This window comes from Dermacentor variabilis, chromosome 1 (genome assembly GCF_050947875.1).
Source record: "Dermacentor variabilis isolate Ectoservices chromosome 1, ASM5094787v1, whole genome shotgun sequence".
NCBI classification, from domain to species: domain Eukaryota; kingdom Metazoa; phylum Arthropoda; class Arachnida; order Ixodida; family Ixodidae; genus Dermacentor; species Dermacentor variabilis.
Genome location: NC_134568.1, coordinates 234,934,376 through 234,953,282, shown reverse-complemented (window position 1 = coordinate 234,953,282; position 18,907 = coordinate 234,934,376). Strand labels below are relative to the sequence as shown.

Below are 18,907 nucleotides of genomic sequence, written 5' to 3'. Positions count from 1 at the left end.
TTTATATGCACAAAGGCAAGTTGTTACTGAACACGAACTATGCATTTATAACGTACGTTTTACGCGCCGCAAGTGCATTTTATGCGCTGTCAAAGGAGGAATCACTGACCTGCAAGGCGTTCATTGTAAAGATTCTGAAACGCATGGGTTTCGGCCTGCGATGGCACGTTAGCATGATTCCCCCAAAGAGGGATAAATTTCCCGTGGATGTAATTCCTTCGTCCGTTGCCATTGCCGTGGCGCGGTACATTGCGTACAGCGTTGCATGCGCGTTCATTTCACGAACTTTAGTTCCTCCTGTCCCACCTGGCCACAGCAACATACGGGAGAGCACGGTCCAGATAACGCAGCGCAACAAAACACGGAGACCAACGCAAACCTGCCCGCACGGCGCCTTTGCCACGGTACGAAACCTACGGAGCAACACGTGTGAGCGCACAGAACCATAACAAAGCCGCCATTGTGGCCCGAAAGGCGTGGCCGCTACAGCAAAGAAATAAAAAAAACAGCAAAAAAAGAGAAGAACCTACTACGTCATTTCCTCCACACTTTTCTCCTAGCGCGCGTAGGGGGTAGGACCTCTCCTCCCACTAACGAACGGCATGCGCGACATAGCATTGCCGACAGGAAGGTAGCGGGCGCGGCGTTTTCAAGAAAGGAAACGCAAGCCTAGAATTAATGAGCAGGACAAGTCCTGCGCCTATCTGTACTAGTATGCGAAAGAAAAACAATGCTATCATTGCACTGACTTGTCATCACTGCGCGATTTCTTCGGTTATCTTCCCTCCTCATTTCATGTCCTGGCCATGCCCCCCCCCCCCCATTTCTTTTTCTTGATTTCAACTAAGATGTCATTAACTCGCGTTTGTTCCCTCACCCAATCTGCTTTTTTCTTATCCCTTAAGCGTTACACCCATCATTCTTCTTTGCATACCTCCTTGCGTTGTCCTCAATTTAATTAGAACCCTTTTCGTATGCCTCCAGGTTTCCGCCCCGTACGTGAGTACTGGTGTCTCTTGAGGGATAATGGCAACCTGCTGTTCATGATCTGAGAATGCCTGCCAAACGCACTCCAGCCCATTCTTATTCTTCTGATTATTTCAGTCTCATGATCCGGATCCGCGGTCACTACCTGCCTTTTTTTTATACCGTGCCTTGAATAATGCGTTGAATGCGCCCCTGAGCGATTCATAATAACTGATCTCAAAGGCCATGCTTTCTCACACCGCCAGCGCCAGAGGCACCGTTTATAGAAGCTTTATAAACGGTGGCCAGAGGCAGCCAGAAGTGGCTGCCTTGTTTCAAGCATTACTCGTTGCGAAAGGCACAGATGAAGGCAAGCTAGCAAATTTTTCTCGACAAACCAGGCAAGTGACAGTGCCAAGTGAACGATTGAACAACTTGGACCATAAATTTCGATATTACTGCGAGATTTCAGCAAGAATATAGTAACAGGAAGCGCAAGATCTTTTTGTTTTCTACAAAGTTAACAGAAAACGCACATCCCTGTAAACTATAAGGTACTACAATAAGGTACTATCGTAGCCAACCGTATTACCTGCAATCGTTATGACTGCGTGCCCCGAAGCACGCAGTCATAAAAAGCATAGCCTTCGAGAATGGTTTTTGTTACTCGAAGGAAGCCGTCGCAAGTGGCTAGGCGTGGATTGTGCTGCTGGTCATCAAATTTGATCCAATCCGAGTCGGTTTCGGCAGCGTCGCGTGAAATAGTGATCCAAGTTGAGGGGTGCGTAACTGAAAGTGCGATGACGGTAAGCGTAAGTTTTACAGTGTTGACGAAACGCATAATGGTTCATGCTGATGCTCGTGTGTGTAAACTGTTGCCGATGTGGCATTCTTCATTTATTTTCTCGCGTGTACCTGTGTTGTGGTGAAAACATTGAGGTATCTGGAAGTGCCTTCGCGTCAAACCACTTGTCGCAGTTGTTTAGTCGGTTAAAGTGTGCTTTTTAAGACTGGCGTCCTGCGAGATTGGCTGTATATGCCATATCTTAAGTTGTCCCTAGCAGTCCAGCCAGATTTTGTGCTCGTAGTGGGCATCTAGGTGGAACACTGGCGGATAACTGTTGTCCGGCGACTTGGTATGCTCACGTGCCCGTTCCTGTGTGGTGGCCTTCTCTTATGTGTAAAGAATGAAATATTCAAGCTATGCTCTGCTTTCTTACACTGTAGTCCGAAGTCGAAGAGATATTCAAGAAGCTGAAAGACCAGGAGGGAGTCGTTGGAGTAGTGGTTACGACATCTGAAGGTTAGTACCAGAGATTGCTTGCCGGTGGCAGCCGCGCTTAATATTACACCTTTTTGTGCATTCGGGTGTGTGGGTCGTTTAATAGTAACCGTATTACGAGCTCACGTTGGCACGGTTAGAGCTGTTGCGCTTTTTTCTTCGCCTTCAGAACCTCAATGACCGACATTTGGAGCATGTAGTTACTTGCACATTTTTTGCCTGGATGTACCTTCCAGCTTTTTTTTTTGTACTGCTGTTTTTTTTTCCTTTATCTAAACAGACACGAGCCAGTGAAATAGGTAGATGCGGGCCCTTGTACAAGTAAGCCCCTGTTCGTGGAGTCATGTACTTATGCCAACGATGACATGTTTGACACGGTTAAACCTCGTCATGTATGTCATTAAATGAGTGATATACAGGTCTCACAGTACATGACTATAGTCATGATATTGATGAAGCAGTGTACTTAAAACTGACACGTTCACGCACACATGAAAAAGGGCATACACAGATACTGGTATCATGGCTTACCAACTAACCCATCAGTATCTATCAAACTATTGTCATGACTGCAGAATTGGTGGTTGAAAAATGTTCAGGCACTTTCAGTGATTGCTTCTAGGACTTTAATCATGTGTAAAAAATGGGGGTTCCCATTCTATACTACGTATATTAGTCACCTTGACCATGGCACTTGCCACATTGCCAATAAGTTTTAAACTTTATGGAGGATATTGATTGTGCTGTCTCAATAGTGACATGGGTACAGCAGTAGACATTGCTGCCTTTATGTCTGCATTGGCCAACACATTAGTTCACGCACTTCAGTGCGGAAGTGTACTTTGGTCAACTGCATAGATTCTGCATGCACCTCTGCCACAAAATACTCTATGGCAGCTGAGTAGCCTGTGATGCGTGTCATTGACACATGCATGTATTGTACTGTGATCATGCTATTTTGCATAGATACATGAAATCACAAAGTTTCTGGAAACGTCACATCCAGCTATGTTATAACTTCCCTTTTGCTTTCCAACACTGTGTAATGACATGGATAATCGGAGAGTACTGGGAGGTCTTTATCTTGCAAAGGACATAAATAAGCCGATGACTGTGGAATTAAAAAAAGAAAAGAGAAATGTGAGCATCACATTCAAAATAATGCTTGGAAGACCACATTTATTCAAGTTCTAATGGTCGTTCTTTTGTTAGTCATCATATCCCCAGAAGTCGTGACATTTGTGCATGAGAATTCATTATTCTTCTTGCATTTTTTTCACATTGATCCTTACATGCTGTGTGCATTACTGTATATCCTTTAAGCAAATGTTAGTGGCATTATTTTTAGGCAATTACTAGGTCCAATTTTATACAATTTTTTTATGCACGCACAATTATGTGGAACCCCTCATCTCTTGTTCATGAAAAGTGTTCTCTGTCCTGTACTTTCCAGCCGATTGTTCAGGTACATCAGAGCTGTTCAGGGACAATATTGTGCAGCTACAACTTTTACGACACATGTAGGTGCAAAATTTGTATAGCAGTTATGCGTCAAGTTTCACATATGCTTGTGTATATCGCAACTAAATGACAACATAGTTTTTGTTAGTAGGAAAGCCTTTTACTTCTTTCGTTTACTCTAGTTTGAGCTGAGCACTGATAGGGACTCATAAAGGTTGATTGATTGATTGATTGAATGAATGAATGAATGAATAAACATATATGATATGGAAGCGGTTGTTGCATTTGTCCTAGCCAGCTTTGTCAGTTCAGGAAGCCGTGGTCGTTCGTTGCCCTTGCCGTACTGCTGGTCAGCCAAAGCTAGACCTCCAGGGTTGAGTTGGACAGTAGAGCCAGCCAGGGTGCTAGGGGTGATGGTAGAGGCCACGAAGCTGGTCTGGGCATGTGAGAACAGACCAGCACCATGTGTTGGAGAGTATTCGGCTTATCTTGACTGTATTGACAATTCTGCTAGTAGACTTAGGGATGTATTGCATGTAGTAGAGTACCGTGCTGGTACATGTTGGTCTGTAAGCACTACCAGATGGTGGCCTGTTCACTGGCGAGCTATTCCTTCTCATGGTGTTCCAGAAAGTCTTGGTATGTGTTGGGTATTGCCTCTGTGTCCTCGACTGCCAGGGCTGGACAGGCGGTGGTAGGGGGTGCCCGCAAGCTGCGGCGTGGGCCACTTGCTTCCCCTTTACTGCCGCATGTCCCGGCGTCCAGACGATGTGGGTGTCTTAGTGGTTAGTGATGCGAGACGAGGCTTCTTGTGCAGCGCTGTTGACTATATCCTTTTGGTAATTGCGGCACGCTTGTTGCGAGTCCAACTATCGTGAGTGGTTCAGTGCTGGTGGCCAATGCCAGTGCTGTAACCAGCTCCTCCACTGCTGCGGAGTTGAGGGCTCGGGTAGATGCTGTTCTGATCTCTGCCGTGGGTGTATCTCTTGTGTTGTGGGTATTTTGCAGTGTCCTTGTAGCATACACCAGTGGTGTGTCGCGTCATTAGTTGTTGCTGTAGTGTGCGGCTCTTCTGTGGCATCATTCTTTATTGTGTTCTGGGTGCATGTGGCGTGGAATGCTTGATACATAAAAGAGAAATTATTTAAGCTGTATTATTAAATTACCCTTCTACAATATCAGTAAGGCCACTCTTACTGTCAGAAGAGCCTTGGTAGGCCAGAAAAAATGTAAAAACTAAAGATGGGGCCTGCTCTGAATTTCCTACACCAAATCAACATGATATCATGGATTTTGGCACCATTGGCTTGAGCCTGGTTCATTTTCTATCTATATTTATACTGCATTATACTTAAGGTAGCTATAGATAGGTAGCTATAGGTAGTTATATTAGACTGCATTGTATTTTAAGGTAGCTAAACTTGGCAAGCTTCAAGAACTTGCTAACATTGAAAGCCATGACGTTGCACTGGTGTTCTTGCACGAAATGTAAAAAAATTTTTGACTTTGAGCTTCATTTTCTCTTTTAATAATGAACCTATTGCCATGAAGGCAAACAGTATTTAAAGAATACTTTATCAGTCTAAACTGTTTCCCTTTGGTGTTGCTTTAAGCATAATTTAGACAGTGACGAACAGTGTCATTCCAAGGGAGCTACTAAAATGAAAAACTGATAATCAGATGTGCTAATTCTGCTGTAGCCATTGATACAGTGCAGATCATTAACCGATGTTGAAAATTATAAATCTGCACATTAGGGGTGTGTTTGCTGTCGGAAATGTGTTTACCTCTGGCACTGCACTAGTAGTAAGCACTCAAATTTGTGAATAAACAAATTCTCCATCTAAACGTACTAAGCTTCCTTGGAGAGATCATTCCTGGTAGGTCACAAACTTCAGATCATATTATTGCTGTATCAATTTCTTTTTTTACCAGTGAGCAGATTTCCCACTTGTATTATTTGAATCCACAACCTGTTGATGATATTTGAAAGCACTCACTCATTCTTGAAGCTTCCTCATGCACGAGAGGTAGAAAACGAATTTTGTGGAACAGTCTTGAATTGTGAATGCACCATGTGTAGCATTCAAGCCAACGTAAGCAATTGTATCAGAATACATCCAAAAATCCTCCTTATTAAGCAGGGCATGCAGGGAAGGAAGACTGGGCATAACAAATTCATCCTGTCAACAATGCCATCCTGCTGCATTGCATTGTTCACTTTATTGACTCGCCGCTGTGCATTACGTGGTGCTGCAAAAAGCATTGATTTTAAATTACTTCTTCCAGGAGCACCTATCAAAACGTCATTTGACAATGTAACGACTATGCAATACGCTACCCTTGTCACACGACTGTGTGAACAGGCACGAAGCACTCTGCGGGACCTAGAACCTGGAAACGACTTGACATTCCTCAGGATGCGGACCAAGAAGCATGAAATTATGATATCACCAGGTAATATTTTTGAGTGTTGTGAACATGTGGGAGCACTTAACAATGGGGATGTGAACTGCAACATGCTTAATTTTGCATTAAATGGTATGCTACTGTATTAACGTGATACCATTAAACATTACGGTTACATATGCTGCAGTTGCCGGGAAGCAGTCTGAGATCTTGAAATGATATTGCGTTCCACTCTTGAAGGCAAAGCTTAAGTGTCCTCGAAATTTTTAATTTAAAATGAAGCATGTTGCAATTCAAGTACTTGTTTGTCTTTATACCTAGTATTTCAGGGGAAACTATGCTTACTGTAAAGGCAGTTCAAAGCACCCTTCCCTCGATAAAGAGGCTGAGCTATGGAGAAAAATGGGTGCTAAGTTTGAGTTAGTGCAGTAGTGCACATGTATCAGCGAAAAAAAACTACCATTTAGGCAGCAAGCTCGTCGATTTGATAAATGTTTGACTTGGCTCTGCTGAACTGTTTGTAAAAAACTGGAGTGGAGTTCAGTGAAATTTGGACACACACACACTATTTTCACAGGACCTTGCAAGCTTAAACAAAACGGACAAATTTTCTAATCTGCTTTTCTTTTATTGCTTTTCAGATAAGAACTATTGCTTGGTTGTGGTTCAAAATCCATCTGGATGAATAAAAGACAACAGATAGAACCTTGGTGGGCTTTTCAGCTATTTATTTAACCTAATGGCCTGTGGGATCCTGATACATTTTTCATGTACCACATCATGCATGAAAAATTTGTGGACGAATAAACAAGTCTTTAAAACATTTTTTTCTTCGTACAAAATTACAGCATCAATTTACAGGGGCAACCCACTATTTCACGCACTAGATTTTAGAAATTCCTGGTAGGCCTCCTCATCCATGAGGGACTTCAATTCATCAGTATTCTTCACCTTCAGTTTGAATATCCACCCTGTAATTAAAGACAACTGTGTTAGGTTTTCACCTAGATGGTTTACTACATACAACAAATAAATAATTCACATTGTTCTGCCAGGAGTACGACCACCCCCACTTGTCACATCAGCCATGAAGCAGTGGAACAAACATAGTACAAAAAAGAAATAAAATAAAACGGTGTTGCAGTGTGCGAATGCGTGACAAGTGGTCTTAAAAGGCTGACCGTTTACTAGTTAACAGGCACAAATGTGCCAGCTCGACACTGGCCAGAACCCAGAGGCACTTGTTTATAACACTATCATGTGTGAGAACATACTGTTCACATGCTGTAGAGCGTAGACTACCAAATTGATCTTTCTGTATGTCATAGACACAGGCCTGAAAGCCTGCAAAAAATATGCCAAACAGCCCTCAGTTTCACACACGAGCTCAGCTTTTTGCACCAGTGGCTGCAGAATTCAACCATAAATCTATGTTTTTGCATCACTTTACTGGCTCTTCTACTAACGTTACAGGGCGTTTCGGTGGCAGCAGACAACCATTCATAAAGCCTCTGTAGGCTGGTTTTCACTTAGGGGTTATAGTTCTGAGACCTCCCAAGATGAATAGAAACTTTTCCCACCAGGTAAAGTCCAGTCCAAATGCACCGTAACAATATATAGTCACTACTATAGTAGCCAGCTACTTTGCCACAATAACAAGTGCTTTTCAGATGCTTCCTAAGCTATGCTGGAAGTTTTGAATTAGGCAGCCTCCGTTCCTTTATCCCAACATTTTGAAATCTTGTAAACAGGTCAACGTGCGCAGCTTCCTACCTTCATTATAACAGTCACTATTTACAAGTGCTGGTTTGTCCTCAAGTGCTTTGTTGACCTCTGTGACTTTCCCTGAAACAGGTGTATATATCTCGCTGGCAGCCTTAACACTCTCAATGGCACCACATTCATCTGCAAGAAAGATTGAGATAAGCTTAAGACATTATCATACCACATGTATATAGGAGTAGTACTAGAATGCACCAAACAGTGATTGTCATGATCACGTAGCATTCCTCACTCAACCGTAACAGAAAGCTAACTGAAGAGCCTGCAAGCTCTAAAAAGCATGTATGTTGTTAACACATGAGCATACTTTGGGAGGCATAACAAACTGCTTGCTTAATAAAAAACAAAATGTCTTTTTCAAGAGGTATCCTTTTCCATGACTACATTAAGATGTGTCAGTGTCCTTTAAAGGCCAACTGCAACATAATTTTACTTTGGCTGAATTAGTTATAAATCAGCAGTATATAACATTGAAGCAATTTTACCAAACCTGTAGGGGCTGGTGATTCAGGGTGTCTACCAAGTTGACATTTCTAAATTCCCCGAGTTTTCCAGGTTTTCCCCGAGTGCCTTTGCAAAATTCCCCGAGTGATGCAGAACTACGTTTTATGTCAAGACAAGCTGAAACCATGTCGCCCAGTGCTGTCACTCTCTAGTAAGCATATGAAATTTTTTTTAAATAACGACTTAATAATTCCAGTTTAAATACTAAGGAGTAGTGTTTGCTATTCAAAAAGAGAATAGACGGGGGGGGGGGGGGGGTTAGTAAATGCACAGCAAAGAAAATGTCTTCGAAAGAAATTGCAAATCGAGTCAAACATTCTCAAATACGAATGAAAAGGAGATGCACACAGAAGCAAATATTTTCGAATACGAGCTATTTCTATCAACTGATAGCAAGCTCAGTAATATGAGGCCTGAACTTTCCCACAATTGAGGTCCTCTCCCAACAGCTTGTAAGTCAACCTCAGCTGTCCTGACATACTCTCAGCCTGCGCATGACACTTCAGTGTTGTGTTTCACTGCTTTAGAGTTTATTTGGGTTTGAATGAGGGGGGACGTCTGCATCTCGGCATCGGCCAACACTTTGTTTTTTGAGCTCAAGCTCCTACAAAACGGCGGCAGCACGCTTCCTTTCCCGTTCATTCCTCAATGCGTAGGTCCTTTCTGTTCTTGTCCTCCTTCCGTCACTCGTTCGCCCCACGGACCATTTGAAGCATCTTCTTGGTCAGTTGCACAGTCCACGAAGACGTCCAAAAAAACCGGCCAGTTGGAAAAAATAAATGCATGTAATTTAGTGCCCTTAAGGGCTCAACCCAACACAGGCATAATCGAAAACGCTCTGAAGGCCTGTAGGTACATGTATTAGGCATATCAGTTCTCATACTGAGACAGGAGATACCAGGTGCACGCGTGTATAATTAAGGAATACATACTGTGTCCCGTGGCAATAGTCCCTTCCCAAGCTTGTTATGCTTCACTGCAATACTTTTTGCGTATACTTCACCAAGTAACATTTCTGTACAGAGGCAAAGCTGACTTTCGGAAACTGCCCATTATACAACGCACCGTGCTTTCCAAGCTTCTAAGCCAATCGCGGGGAACACAAAGGCAGTCGGTGTCATTGCTGACAGCAGCAAATTCTTTCAATGAAAAACATGGCACCCAACGGCAAGAAGCTTAATAGCAAACGTTGAAGCAGCTAGGTCTAGCGTTGCCACTGATCCGTGTGCGAGAGTGCCGGTTCAACGCGGCGAGGTAATCAAAATGGCAGCAGTGGTGGCTTTGATTAATGCCGTTTCGGAACTGCAGTCACAGCAAAAAGTCCGGAAAATCGGACGGCGAAGGGTTCTTGTGTCTGAAATTTCAGACGTTCTGATACATTGACTCTATGAGGTACGTGGTGGTGCTGAGAAGCTGTCCAAATTATCAGGCATCCGGAAAGTCAGGCGTTGGCTGTACACTGGCAACTCCTTCAGCCGACGACAAGGTGTCAAAGACGATTCATTACGATTCCTGTCTGTTACTTAAGCCAGCATTACCGCGACTTATCATATCAAGAACACACTCGTAATGCTTTAGACAGAGTAGTGCCTTCTCTTGTTATATCTGCCAAAGGTTAAAGGTGCCGTGTGATGCAATTTACACATGATGTTTTTATTCAATGTTTGCTTACTATAAGACCTCCAAGACTAGTGTACATAATAGTTCGTTCCAGAAACAAGTTTCTGTGCCGAACTTAGTGTCCCATACCAACGATTTCCAGCAGTGGGTGTGAGGTAAAAGGCATGTGACACATAGGTTTCTGCTGTTCGTTTGGTTGGTTGGGCATGAAGATCATAATGTACATGGTAATGCTACACATGTGGCCACTACTATTAATATACATGTTTTACACTTTTAAAAACTACATAGAGGTTTCACCAGTGTGCAATACACTAGGTGTGCTGTCCAACGATTTACACTGTTTACACAAAGCGCACTCTTCACATCACATCGCATTTGGCCCAGTGGCAATTCAGGTTTTTTCAAAGGGATTTTATGGCAAATGCGTTCCCATTGTGTCATATGAGAGAAACTCATTATGAAGTTCTATCTTGCCTGTAAATATATAACAGTTGCTTACTAATATACCGAAGACAGGCATGCAGAACAGTGTTGATGGCGCCATCTCGCAAGAGTTAACTACAGCATGAAGATCTGTGATTGCAACAACCTTGCTTATAGCCATGTTCTACTTATCTGCTAGTGCAAAGGTGACAGCAGCAACAATCATTAACATATATAACCCTTTCTTCCTTTTTCCCCCCTTCTCTGAGAACAAAATTTGGAGGACACTTAAGCTTCGCCTTTAAGAGTGGAACATGATAGCATTCAAAGATTTCCAACTGCTTCTCAGGCTTCCCGGCAACTGCAGCTTGTGTAACCGAAATGTTAACGGGAAATGCTATCGGTGAACGCTATGCACAAAGGCGAGCTTTTGGGTAAAAACGTAGCCTCTCGCGTGGGTCACGGAGGCGAGCACCGTATAGAGGTGTTGCAAGGAACTGGGCGTGCCGCTCTACGAATGGCAGAAGCGCTAGAAAAGGGGCTTGTGTTGCTTCCGCGTAACAGAAATATGTCTTCTTTGTATATACAAATTACAATTTGACACTATCATGTCTGTACGTTTTGTGTAAGTCGTACATTACAATTTTTCTGACACACTTTGAGAAATTAAATTAGTTCAGTAATTCCTCTGCTGCCTTTGGAATAACTGCTGCCTTGGGAATAGCAGAGTTAAATTTCTATTCTTCATTCATCAAAGCATCATGGCAGCAATGGAGCCATTCCTGCCAACTGCACATGTAATGCTGCTGAATAATGGGCAGAATAAAACAGCACTTAATTGAAACCACAAACCATGTTGTGCAAGTTCCATGCCAATATCTGGTGGCTGAACATAGACTACATCACCAAGTGCTTCCTGCAAGAAAAAAGCCAAACTTAAGTGAAGCCAAATTTCTTCTGAAAAGCAAGAGCACCAGCAGCCTGACAAAACATGCCCTGCATGAAGGCTATGTCATTGGCAGTTAGTCAATTACAGCACTTGTGCTTGTGGCTACAGAACTGCTTTGCTGGAATTTGTCACAGCACAGAAACAGACAAGCATCAAGCTCTGATAGAAAGCAGTGACATGAGGCTATGCTTCATTTCAGTAAAGCACGAAAGTTGTGTTGCTACATTCATCAAGCTACTCCAGATTAACGATAGGTTTAGTCATAGTTCACAAAAAAGAAATATCATTGTATGCCAGGGAACAAGCACACTAAAAAATAAGCTTTGATATTTTATTGTAAGACAAAAACAGAATTGTGCATCTGCTTCAGGATAGCATCAATAGCCACCAACAAAAAGCATCATAGCCATTTTCTGCCTCCACAAAGACTGCATTATGATATCCTTGGAACATCGGCAGTAGGGGTAACCTAATCAAAGGAAAGGACAAGCTTTTTTTTCTTATGCTTTAGTGTTTTTTACGTTATTTGTATGCGAGGAAAGGAGGGGGCAGGGGTGGGGGGCAGCACATTTTTTGTCCAAATCATTGAAGCAGCATTCTCTCAAATAGTCTCAAGTGATGGTTGGGGCAGGGGAGGAAATGAAATATGAGGTTTGGCTGGTCTGTGCTGCATAATGAAATATTAGTTAGAGAGGAGGATGTCTATTCAGTTAGCATGCATTGACCCTCTCAATGTCCTTGATGTTTCTCTGTGTGGTCACACGCATCTATCCCACAGCCATCAAGTGATGCGCAAATGACTGCAAGCTACGACCAAATCAGTGAGTAAACTTTGGTAAAATTGATATCGGTTAATGAGCATATATACCTGTGCATGCTGCGAGATGCCGACTGTACCAATATCTCCATCCATTATGACCCACTCATGTTTCTCTGAAAACCTTCGCTCTGTGAAAATAGCGAACATGAAGAAAAGTATAAGTGTACAAAGTGTAACTTAGCATATCGCCTAAGTTTGCGCGACGAGCGATATTTTTCTTCTAAAAGTACATATTCCGGCCATATACACATAGATATGCGCTCGCCTTCCTGCAAAACTAACACGACGTGTAACAAACTTTACGATAGTCAGCAACGCTTTCGATCACTATACGCCGCGTACATACAAGCTTGGCTGAGAGTTTAAAGCTTCACCCAACTAGAACAATAAAAAAAAATTTTTTTCTGGCAAGCTTTTGCGAAGTTTATTCCTATTTATATAAAAAAAAAGGTGGGGGGAAACAAACAAAAACTGCCGAGTCATCGACACGGCATTCTTAACTACGAGTTCGCTTCACCCGCAAAGATAAACGGTTTCGCGAAGAGGCGCGCACTGATAAAAGCTTGTGTAGTATCACACCATTGCGACTTCAAGGGCACGCCACGCCGGTTTATCAAGTGTTCTCTAGCATCGTTACCCGCAAACATTTATTCTTACTTAACAGAGGAATAAAAGAAGTGATCACGGCAGCTAGACTAATCAAACGAACAAACGTATTCGTATTTACCGCGGCACTGCCGCAGCGTAACCGGATCCCCCATAAACATACATCGCGACCGCGCATTTCTACAACGTGCGAGCATCAACGACTAAAATGCAATTCGTGATGTCAAGTGCATGTCAAGTACGCGATACAGAAGGAATTTTTTTTTTCTTTCGTTAAAGACGTACCGGCTTTTGATGATGGACTCAAACTGAAGCACCGGGACGAAACAGCACATGGCTGCAAGGGTTTGAGGACACTGTGTTTCAAGTAGAGGGAATGCTGAAGCGCAGTCCGCAGGATGCACCGAATAGCTGCCATTATAACCTAAAAATGTGACTCCTACTCGTACCACCGCACAATCTACACGATGAGTAGAAGCTTCGTCGGCTTCTCGTGCAAATGATAAGCTACGTCTCGCAGATTCGGAAAGGAACCAGACGACGCCGGCCCCCGTTCTTTTTTCTTTCCTTTTTTTTTTTTTGTCAAAGTAATTATTTCGCCCGCACAGCGACGCTGTCGTCGGGCGAGTGCTGGCAGTTTCGGTTTCAGAGGCAATGCCGGCGGTTCTACAAAAACAAAGTGCGCAGGCGTATTTACGGAGCATTCGCATACAAAACTATTCAAAACGACTCGTAAACGTGTTTCATATTACGCACTGCCCTAAACAGTACGCGAAACACATTTAATCGTGATCAGCAACGCGTCGGTTTTCGATAATCGTTCTAGCTAGCCACCCATGTAGCCACCGTAGCATAGATACAGTGCCTAGTAGTATAGAAGCTAGAAGGGTAGCCTCTATACTAGTAGCATAGAGTAAGAGACGTTCACTTGAGGGATCGCCAGCCGTTTGTGCGCAGGCGCGAGAGAGAAAATCTGGGGAGGAGGAGGAGTAGATATTAATGAAGAGAAAGGAGGAGAGGTCGGCTTGGAGAGGGTGTCTCTAGCCTGCAACTCCTCACTTGGGAAAGGGGAAATATAAGGAAAGGTAGGTGGCGAGTGGTTATGTTATGGTACAATGAGATACTATATACACGTTGTCCACTATGCGGATGCACACTGTAGACGCAATACACGCAAGAGTAATCTTGTCACAAAAAGTTATTGCGCAAACAGATTTTGCACTGACTGCACATCTCACAGGTTCTAGAGGCGATTATCTAAACCCGTCTCACTTAGAAAGTTCAAAAGTGATATTATGGCACGTTGGGCACAGTCAACACTCCTCCACGCGCCCAAAAGCTCTTCTTTTGAAAAGGGGCGGGAGTCCAAGCAGTCAACAGTAGATTTGAGTGTTCTTCGTTCGGCCGTATATTGAGGGCACACGCAAAGTACGTGAGCTATTGTCTCGGGAGTGTGACAGACGCTACAGTCAGGGTCTCGTGCTTGTCCAATTTTGTGAAGGTATCAGTGTGTGTATGCCACACCCAGCCGTAATCGATGAATGAGTGTTTCCTGGCCTTTCCACAACTTAAGTGGAAGCCGGAATTGTAAACCAACGTCAAGACTAGGAGGCGTTCTTGCCGATGTTCGGGGTTGTCCCAATGTCACCCCATAGAAGTTTTGATGGAGTTATGGAGCAAGGCGTTAATGTCATACCAGGAAAAATGAATTTTTGTAATGGTTCCATCAGTGTGCGTCTTTTTTGCTTCCGCGACAACCTGTTCATTTCCAGCTATTCCACAATGGCCAGGAATCCACTGCAGCACGATGGTATGCCCGGAATGAGACGCCTCAGAAAGTAGAGACATGATGTCATAAACCAGAGGACTATATGCGGTTCTGTCATTCATATAATTGCTGATGAGTTGCAGTGCTGGTTTTGAGTCACAGAACACTGTCCACTTCTCAAGGCTTTGTTGCAGTATGCAGCGAATTGCTTTTCGAACTCCGGTCAACTCAGCTGCTGTAGACGACGTCCTGTGTCCTATCTTGAACCGTTGTGCGATCCTCATTCCTGCTACCGTGGAGGCCGCCACGTAAGAGGTCTGTGTTACATAACCATCTGCAAAAACATGATCAAAATATCCATACATGTAAGCAATGTATGATAACGCGAAATGCCTGAGCCCAGCAAGTGGCATTTTCGACTTCTTCGTTATTCCAGGGATCGAGAGTCTCACCGTTGGCTTTGCCATCGTCCAGAGTGGAATTTTGGGTATGTCACATGGTTCGAAGTCCGACGGCAATAAGTCTTGCTGTGACAACACTGCTTCTGAGTAGGTGGCGACAGGCCGTATGCTCGTGACGTTCATGAGTGGATGATTCCTGTGTCTAGTCAGTAGTCTTAGATGTACTCGCAACGGCTCATGTTGCAGATAAACTCGAGCTGGGCACGCACGTGCCTCTGCAATAGTGCCCCAAGCAGACGCACATCGTGGTAGTCCTAGGCAAATTCTCAGTGCGCGAGCCTGAGCACTTTCAAGTGTGCGTACAGCAGTTGTACTAACCCGAGAAAGTACAGGCGCACTGTAGCGGAAGTAGCCAACAAAAAGTGCCTGGTAGAGCTGCAGAAGAGATGACTTCGATGGCCCCCATGATTTTCCAGACATATGTCGAATGATCTGAGTAAAGCTATCCAGCTTTTTTCTTAATCCAGAGAGGTGCTTCAACCAAGATAATTCACGGTCGATGATGACTCTGAGAAACTTGTAGTGGGTTACCGAAGGTATAATCTTCCCATCAATCATAACAGGGTACCAGGCCATTGACTTCCATGTAAATGCCATGGTTACACTTTTTTCCGGTGAGAGCTGCAGTCCGCGACTGTTAAGGCAAGTCGACGTTATTGACACCGCACGCTGCAGCTTAATTTGCACTTGCAAGTGCATTAAGCTCGTGGTTCCATATACAGATGTCATCTGCGTACACAGAGACTGAGACTGTGCCAGCGTGTTCTTTGACAAGTCGAATGAGAATGATATTAAATAAAGTTGGGCTCAATACACCTTGAGGCACTCCACGATAGACGGGGTGGTTGTCATGAATATCATTCTCTCTTGAAGATAGCTGGCTATCCACTGATGCATACGTCCACCGATGCCACATTCTTCTAGGGCATTTAAAATTGCATCATCATCATTGTCAAAAGCACCCTTGGTATCAAGAAAGATAGCAGCCATTAATCAATGGCTACGTTTCTGATGTTCAACAGTTGTTACTAGGTCAATGACGCTGTCGATTGACGACCTATTCTCTTGGAAACCTGTCATTGTGTCTGGATATATACTACGCTTCTTCAAATACCACTCCAGGCATATCAAAACCATGCGTTCCATGGTTTTACCTATGCAACTGGCAAGCACCACAGGTCTGTAGGAAAGCATAGCATGGGGTGTCTTGCCTGGTTTCAATAATGCCATGATTTTGCTTGTTTTCCAATGTGCAGGCACAGTTCCCAAGGACCAAGAAAAATTGTATAAAGCCAGACGCTCTTCAGTCGCTCGAGGGCCTAGATGGCGCAAGGTAGACTAGGTAATGCCATCAGGCCCAGGCGCACTTGAGTGTCTTGAAGAGGAAATCGCTGCACGTAGCTCTTGCAGCGTGAATGGGAGGTCGAGACGATCGTCCATTGTTGGAGGAGCACACCAGAGCACTGAAGCTACCGATGTTGTAGATCCAGAGAGGTGTATGTAAAAATCTTCCGCGATTTCCTTCTCACTGCGTGTCTGGATGATAGCCAAAGCTCGGAAGGGACGTAGTTGTTGTGGAGAAGATGGTAGTGCTCGTACAACATGCCATATTGTGGACAACGATTTTCTTGGGTCCAGGCTGGTGCAAAAGGACCTCCAACGTTGTCTGTCGAGCTTGTCTAAGTATCTTTGAATTTTCTTTTGCACACGGCATGGCGTCCTCAAGTCTGATATCAATTTAGCTCGGCTGTTCGGCTGTATTTCATCTTGGTGCGACATCGGACTGCCCACAGCTCTTCATATATAACGTCAACTGATGTTCTTGAAAATGCCATTGGGATGATGCGTGTTGTTGCGTGCATTGCTGCTGTAATGTGCTCTTCAATCTTTTTCGGTGAAATTATACAGTTGCAGGATTCCTCCAGCTTGTTCTGAAAAGCATCCCAGTCAGTGCGTCGCATATGAGAACTTGGGAGTCTTGTAAACCATCTCAGTTGTACATAAGTAGGTAGGTGATCACTGCCATACGTTTCAGCATCTGTGCACCAGGCAGCAGAAGACGAAAGGCATCGTGAAGCGATAGCTAAATCGAGATAGCTGCTGTACGTTGTGCCACGAAGAAATGTTGGTGAGCCGCCGTACAGAACGTCAAGACCATTGCTGCTTGTGAAGTTAAGAAGTTGTCTTCCTCGAAGATTTGTGATCCTACTACCCCAAAGATGGCGGTGCGCATTGAAATCACCTACAATAATATGAGGTCCTTGGCAGGAGTCAAGGACAAGTTTCAGGTGTCCAGAGTCAAATCTTCCCCTGGGAGAAATATAGCCACCGATGATCGAGATTATCTGGTGCTTTAGCTTCAGTGTCATAGAGACATACTTGTTGCTGTTATGCACTGGAACTTGGTTTAGTGAATATGTGAGGTCACATCGCACATATAGTAAATCTTTGCTAGGATTTCCACTTGTCCCAGACATGAATTGTTCGTATCCAGAGAGTCTAAATGGCGATGTCATTATTCAGCTCGCATATTACGATAACTGGAAATCAATGCTTCAGCGCGCTCTGTTTAAAATCTCCCACGCGACCCCGTAGACCTCGTGCGATCCACTGGAATATTACGGAACCACTTATCCTTTCCTGTAGTGACAACCTTGAAGTTCATGATGCCATGGCATTTGCTAGCTTTTATACAGCAGCAAGCACTGGTTCTAGCGCGTCAAGAATTCACACCGCAGCCTTCGCAAAGGGCATCTTAACTCCTATGAGCAGCATTCGCAAGGAACAAATCAACTGTGCAAGCATTGCCTTGATTTGCCCATCCGACGATGAAGGTTCATGTTCACACTGGTGTTCCGGCTGCACTTCTGTACTACGAGATGGCAGGGACGGCCATATAGTAGTGTCCTTGGTGTTCAGAAGAGCAGACGTGGTTAAAAGTCACTCCGGTGTTTGAGGAATAGCAGGAGTGCGCGACGACTTTTCATGGAGTACAGGTTGTCCTGTTGTCGATGCTGATCTCCTTCTGCGATTACGTGAGCGCCTCTGGCGGTGGTGGACCTTGGTAGCCGCTTCTCTGTGTGTAGATCGATCTCGTACCATTTTCCTTAGCACGGACATTCCAGTCTTTAATTTTCGACAGTCCTTCGATGTTGCCTCGTGCGGCCCATTGCAGTTAGGGCACTTCAAGTCAGTGCCAGCACACGTCAACTCATCGTGACCACCACCACAGTGGGGACATGTCATCTTGTTCACGCACACAGTACTTACATGACCAATTTTCTGGCATTTACGACACTGCAAGGGCCTAGGGTTGTATGGACGAACAGGATGCCTCACATAACCCACTTTTACATGTGTTGGTAAGATCTCTCCCTCAAAAATGAGCTTTATGCACCTCAACCGTCCAAAACAGTGCACGTCTGTGATATGGACAGTTGAGGAGATTAGCGTTGGGAGATCGTCATTATCAATATCTGTACCCACATCATAGATAACACCGGCGGTGGTGCTGCCTCCATGTACGATGAATGAGCGGACAAGTATATTTCCTAGCCGAGTTACAGCTTTCAGTGTCGAGGTCGGTTTGTGTAGTCACATCAACAGTAAGTATGTTTCTTCTGGGATTAATTCGGACCTCTCTGATTTGCCCTGGAGCCGGCCTCTCGAGATAGGCAGTGAGAGTTTGCCTATTGAGGGAATCGAGGTTGCCTGTAGCAGCGACGGGGATGTAGGCGATTGTGTACGCTTGCTGTGAGGGCGGCTTATTGTAGTTAAGCTCACTCACGCTTGATGTCCTACGAAGTTTCCTCTTCAACCGACGATTTGTGACCTTGGTATATCCACCATCAGA

The 18,907-nt window shown here is 44.2% G+C and overlaps 2 protein-coding genes across 2 annotated transcripts; one reads left to right on the top strand and one right to left on the bottom strand.

Moving 5' to 3' along the window:
• The first annotated feature begins 1,617 nt into the window (after positions 1-1,617).
• On the top strand, positions 1,618-6,944 carry LOC142559718 (dynein light chain roadblock-type 2-like). The gene is made up of 4 exons (XM_075671297.1): positions 1,618-1,772; positions 2,194-2,269; positions 5,999-6,166; positions 6,760-6,944. The coding sequence occupies exons 1-4, from the start codon at positions 1,620-1,622 to the stop codon at positions 6,801-6,803; spliced, it is 441 nt and encodes a 146-aa protein (XP_075527412.1). The 5' UTR covers positions 1,618-1,619; the 3' UTR covers positions 6,804-6,944.
• On the bottom strand, positions 6,927-13,398 carry ppl (glycine cleavage system H protein, mitochondrial). Its single transcript, XM_075671285.1, has 5 exons — positions 13,111-13,398; positions 12,268-12,347; positions 11,303-11,366; positions 7,892-8,023; positions 6,927-7,089 (listed from the first exon to the last, which is right to left on the bottom strand). Exons 1-5 carry the CDS (start codon positions 13,241-13,243, stop codon positions 6,995-6,997), a joined length of 504 nt encoding a protein of 167 aa, XP_075527400.1. The 5' UTR covers positions 13,244-13,398; the 3' UTR covers positions 6,927-6,994.
• Positions 13,399-18,907: the final 5,509 nt, after the last annotated feature.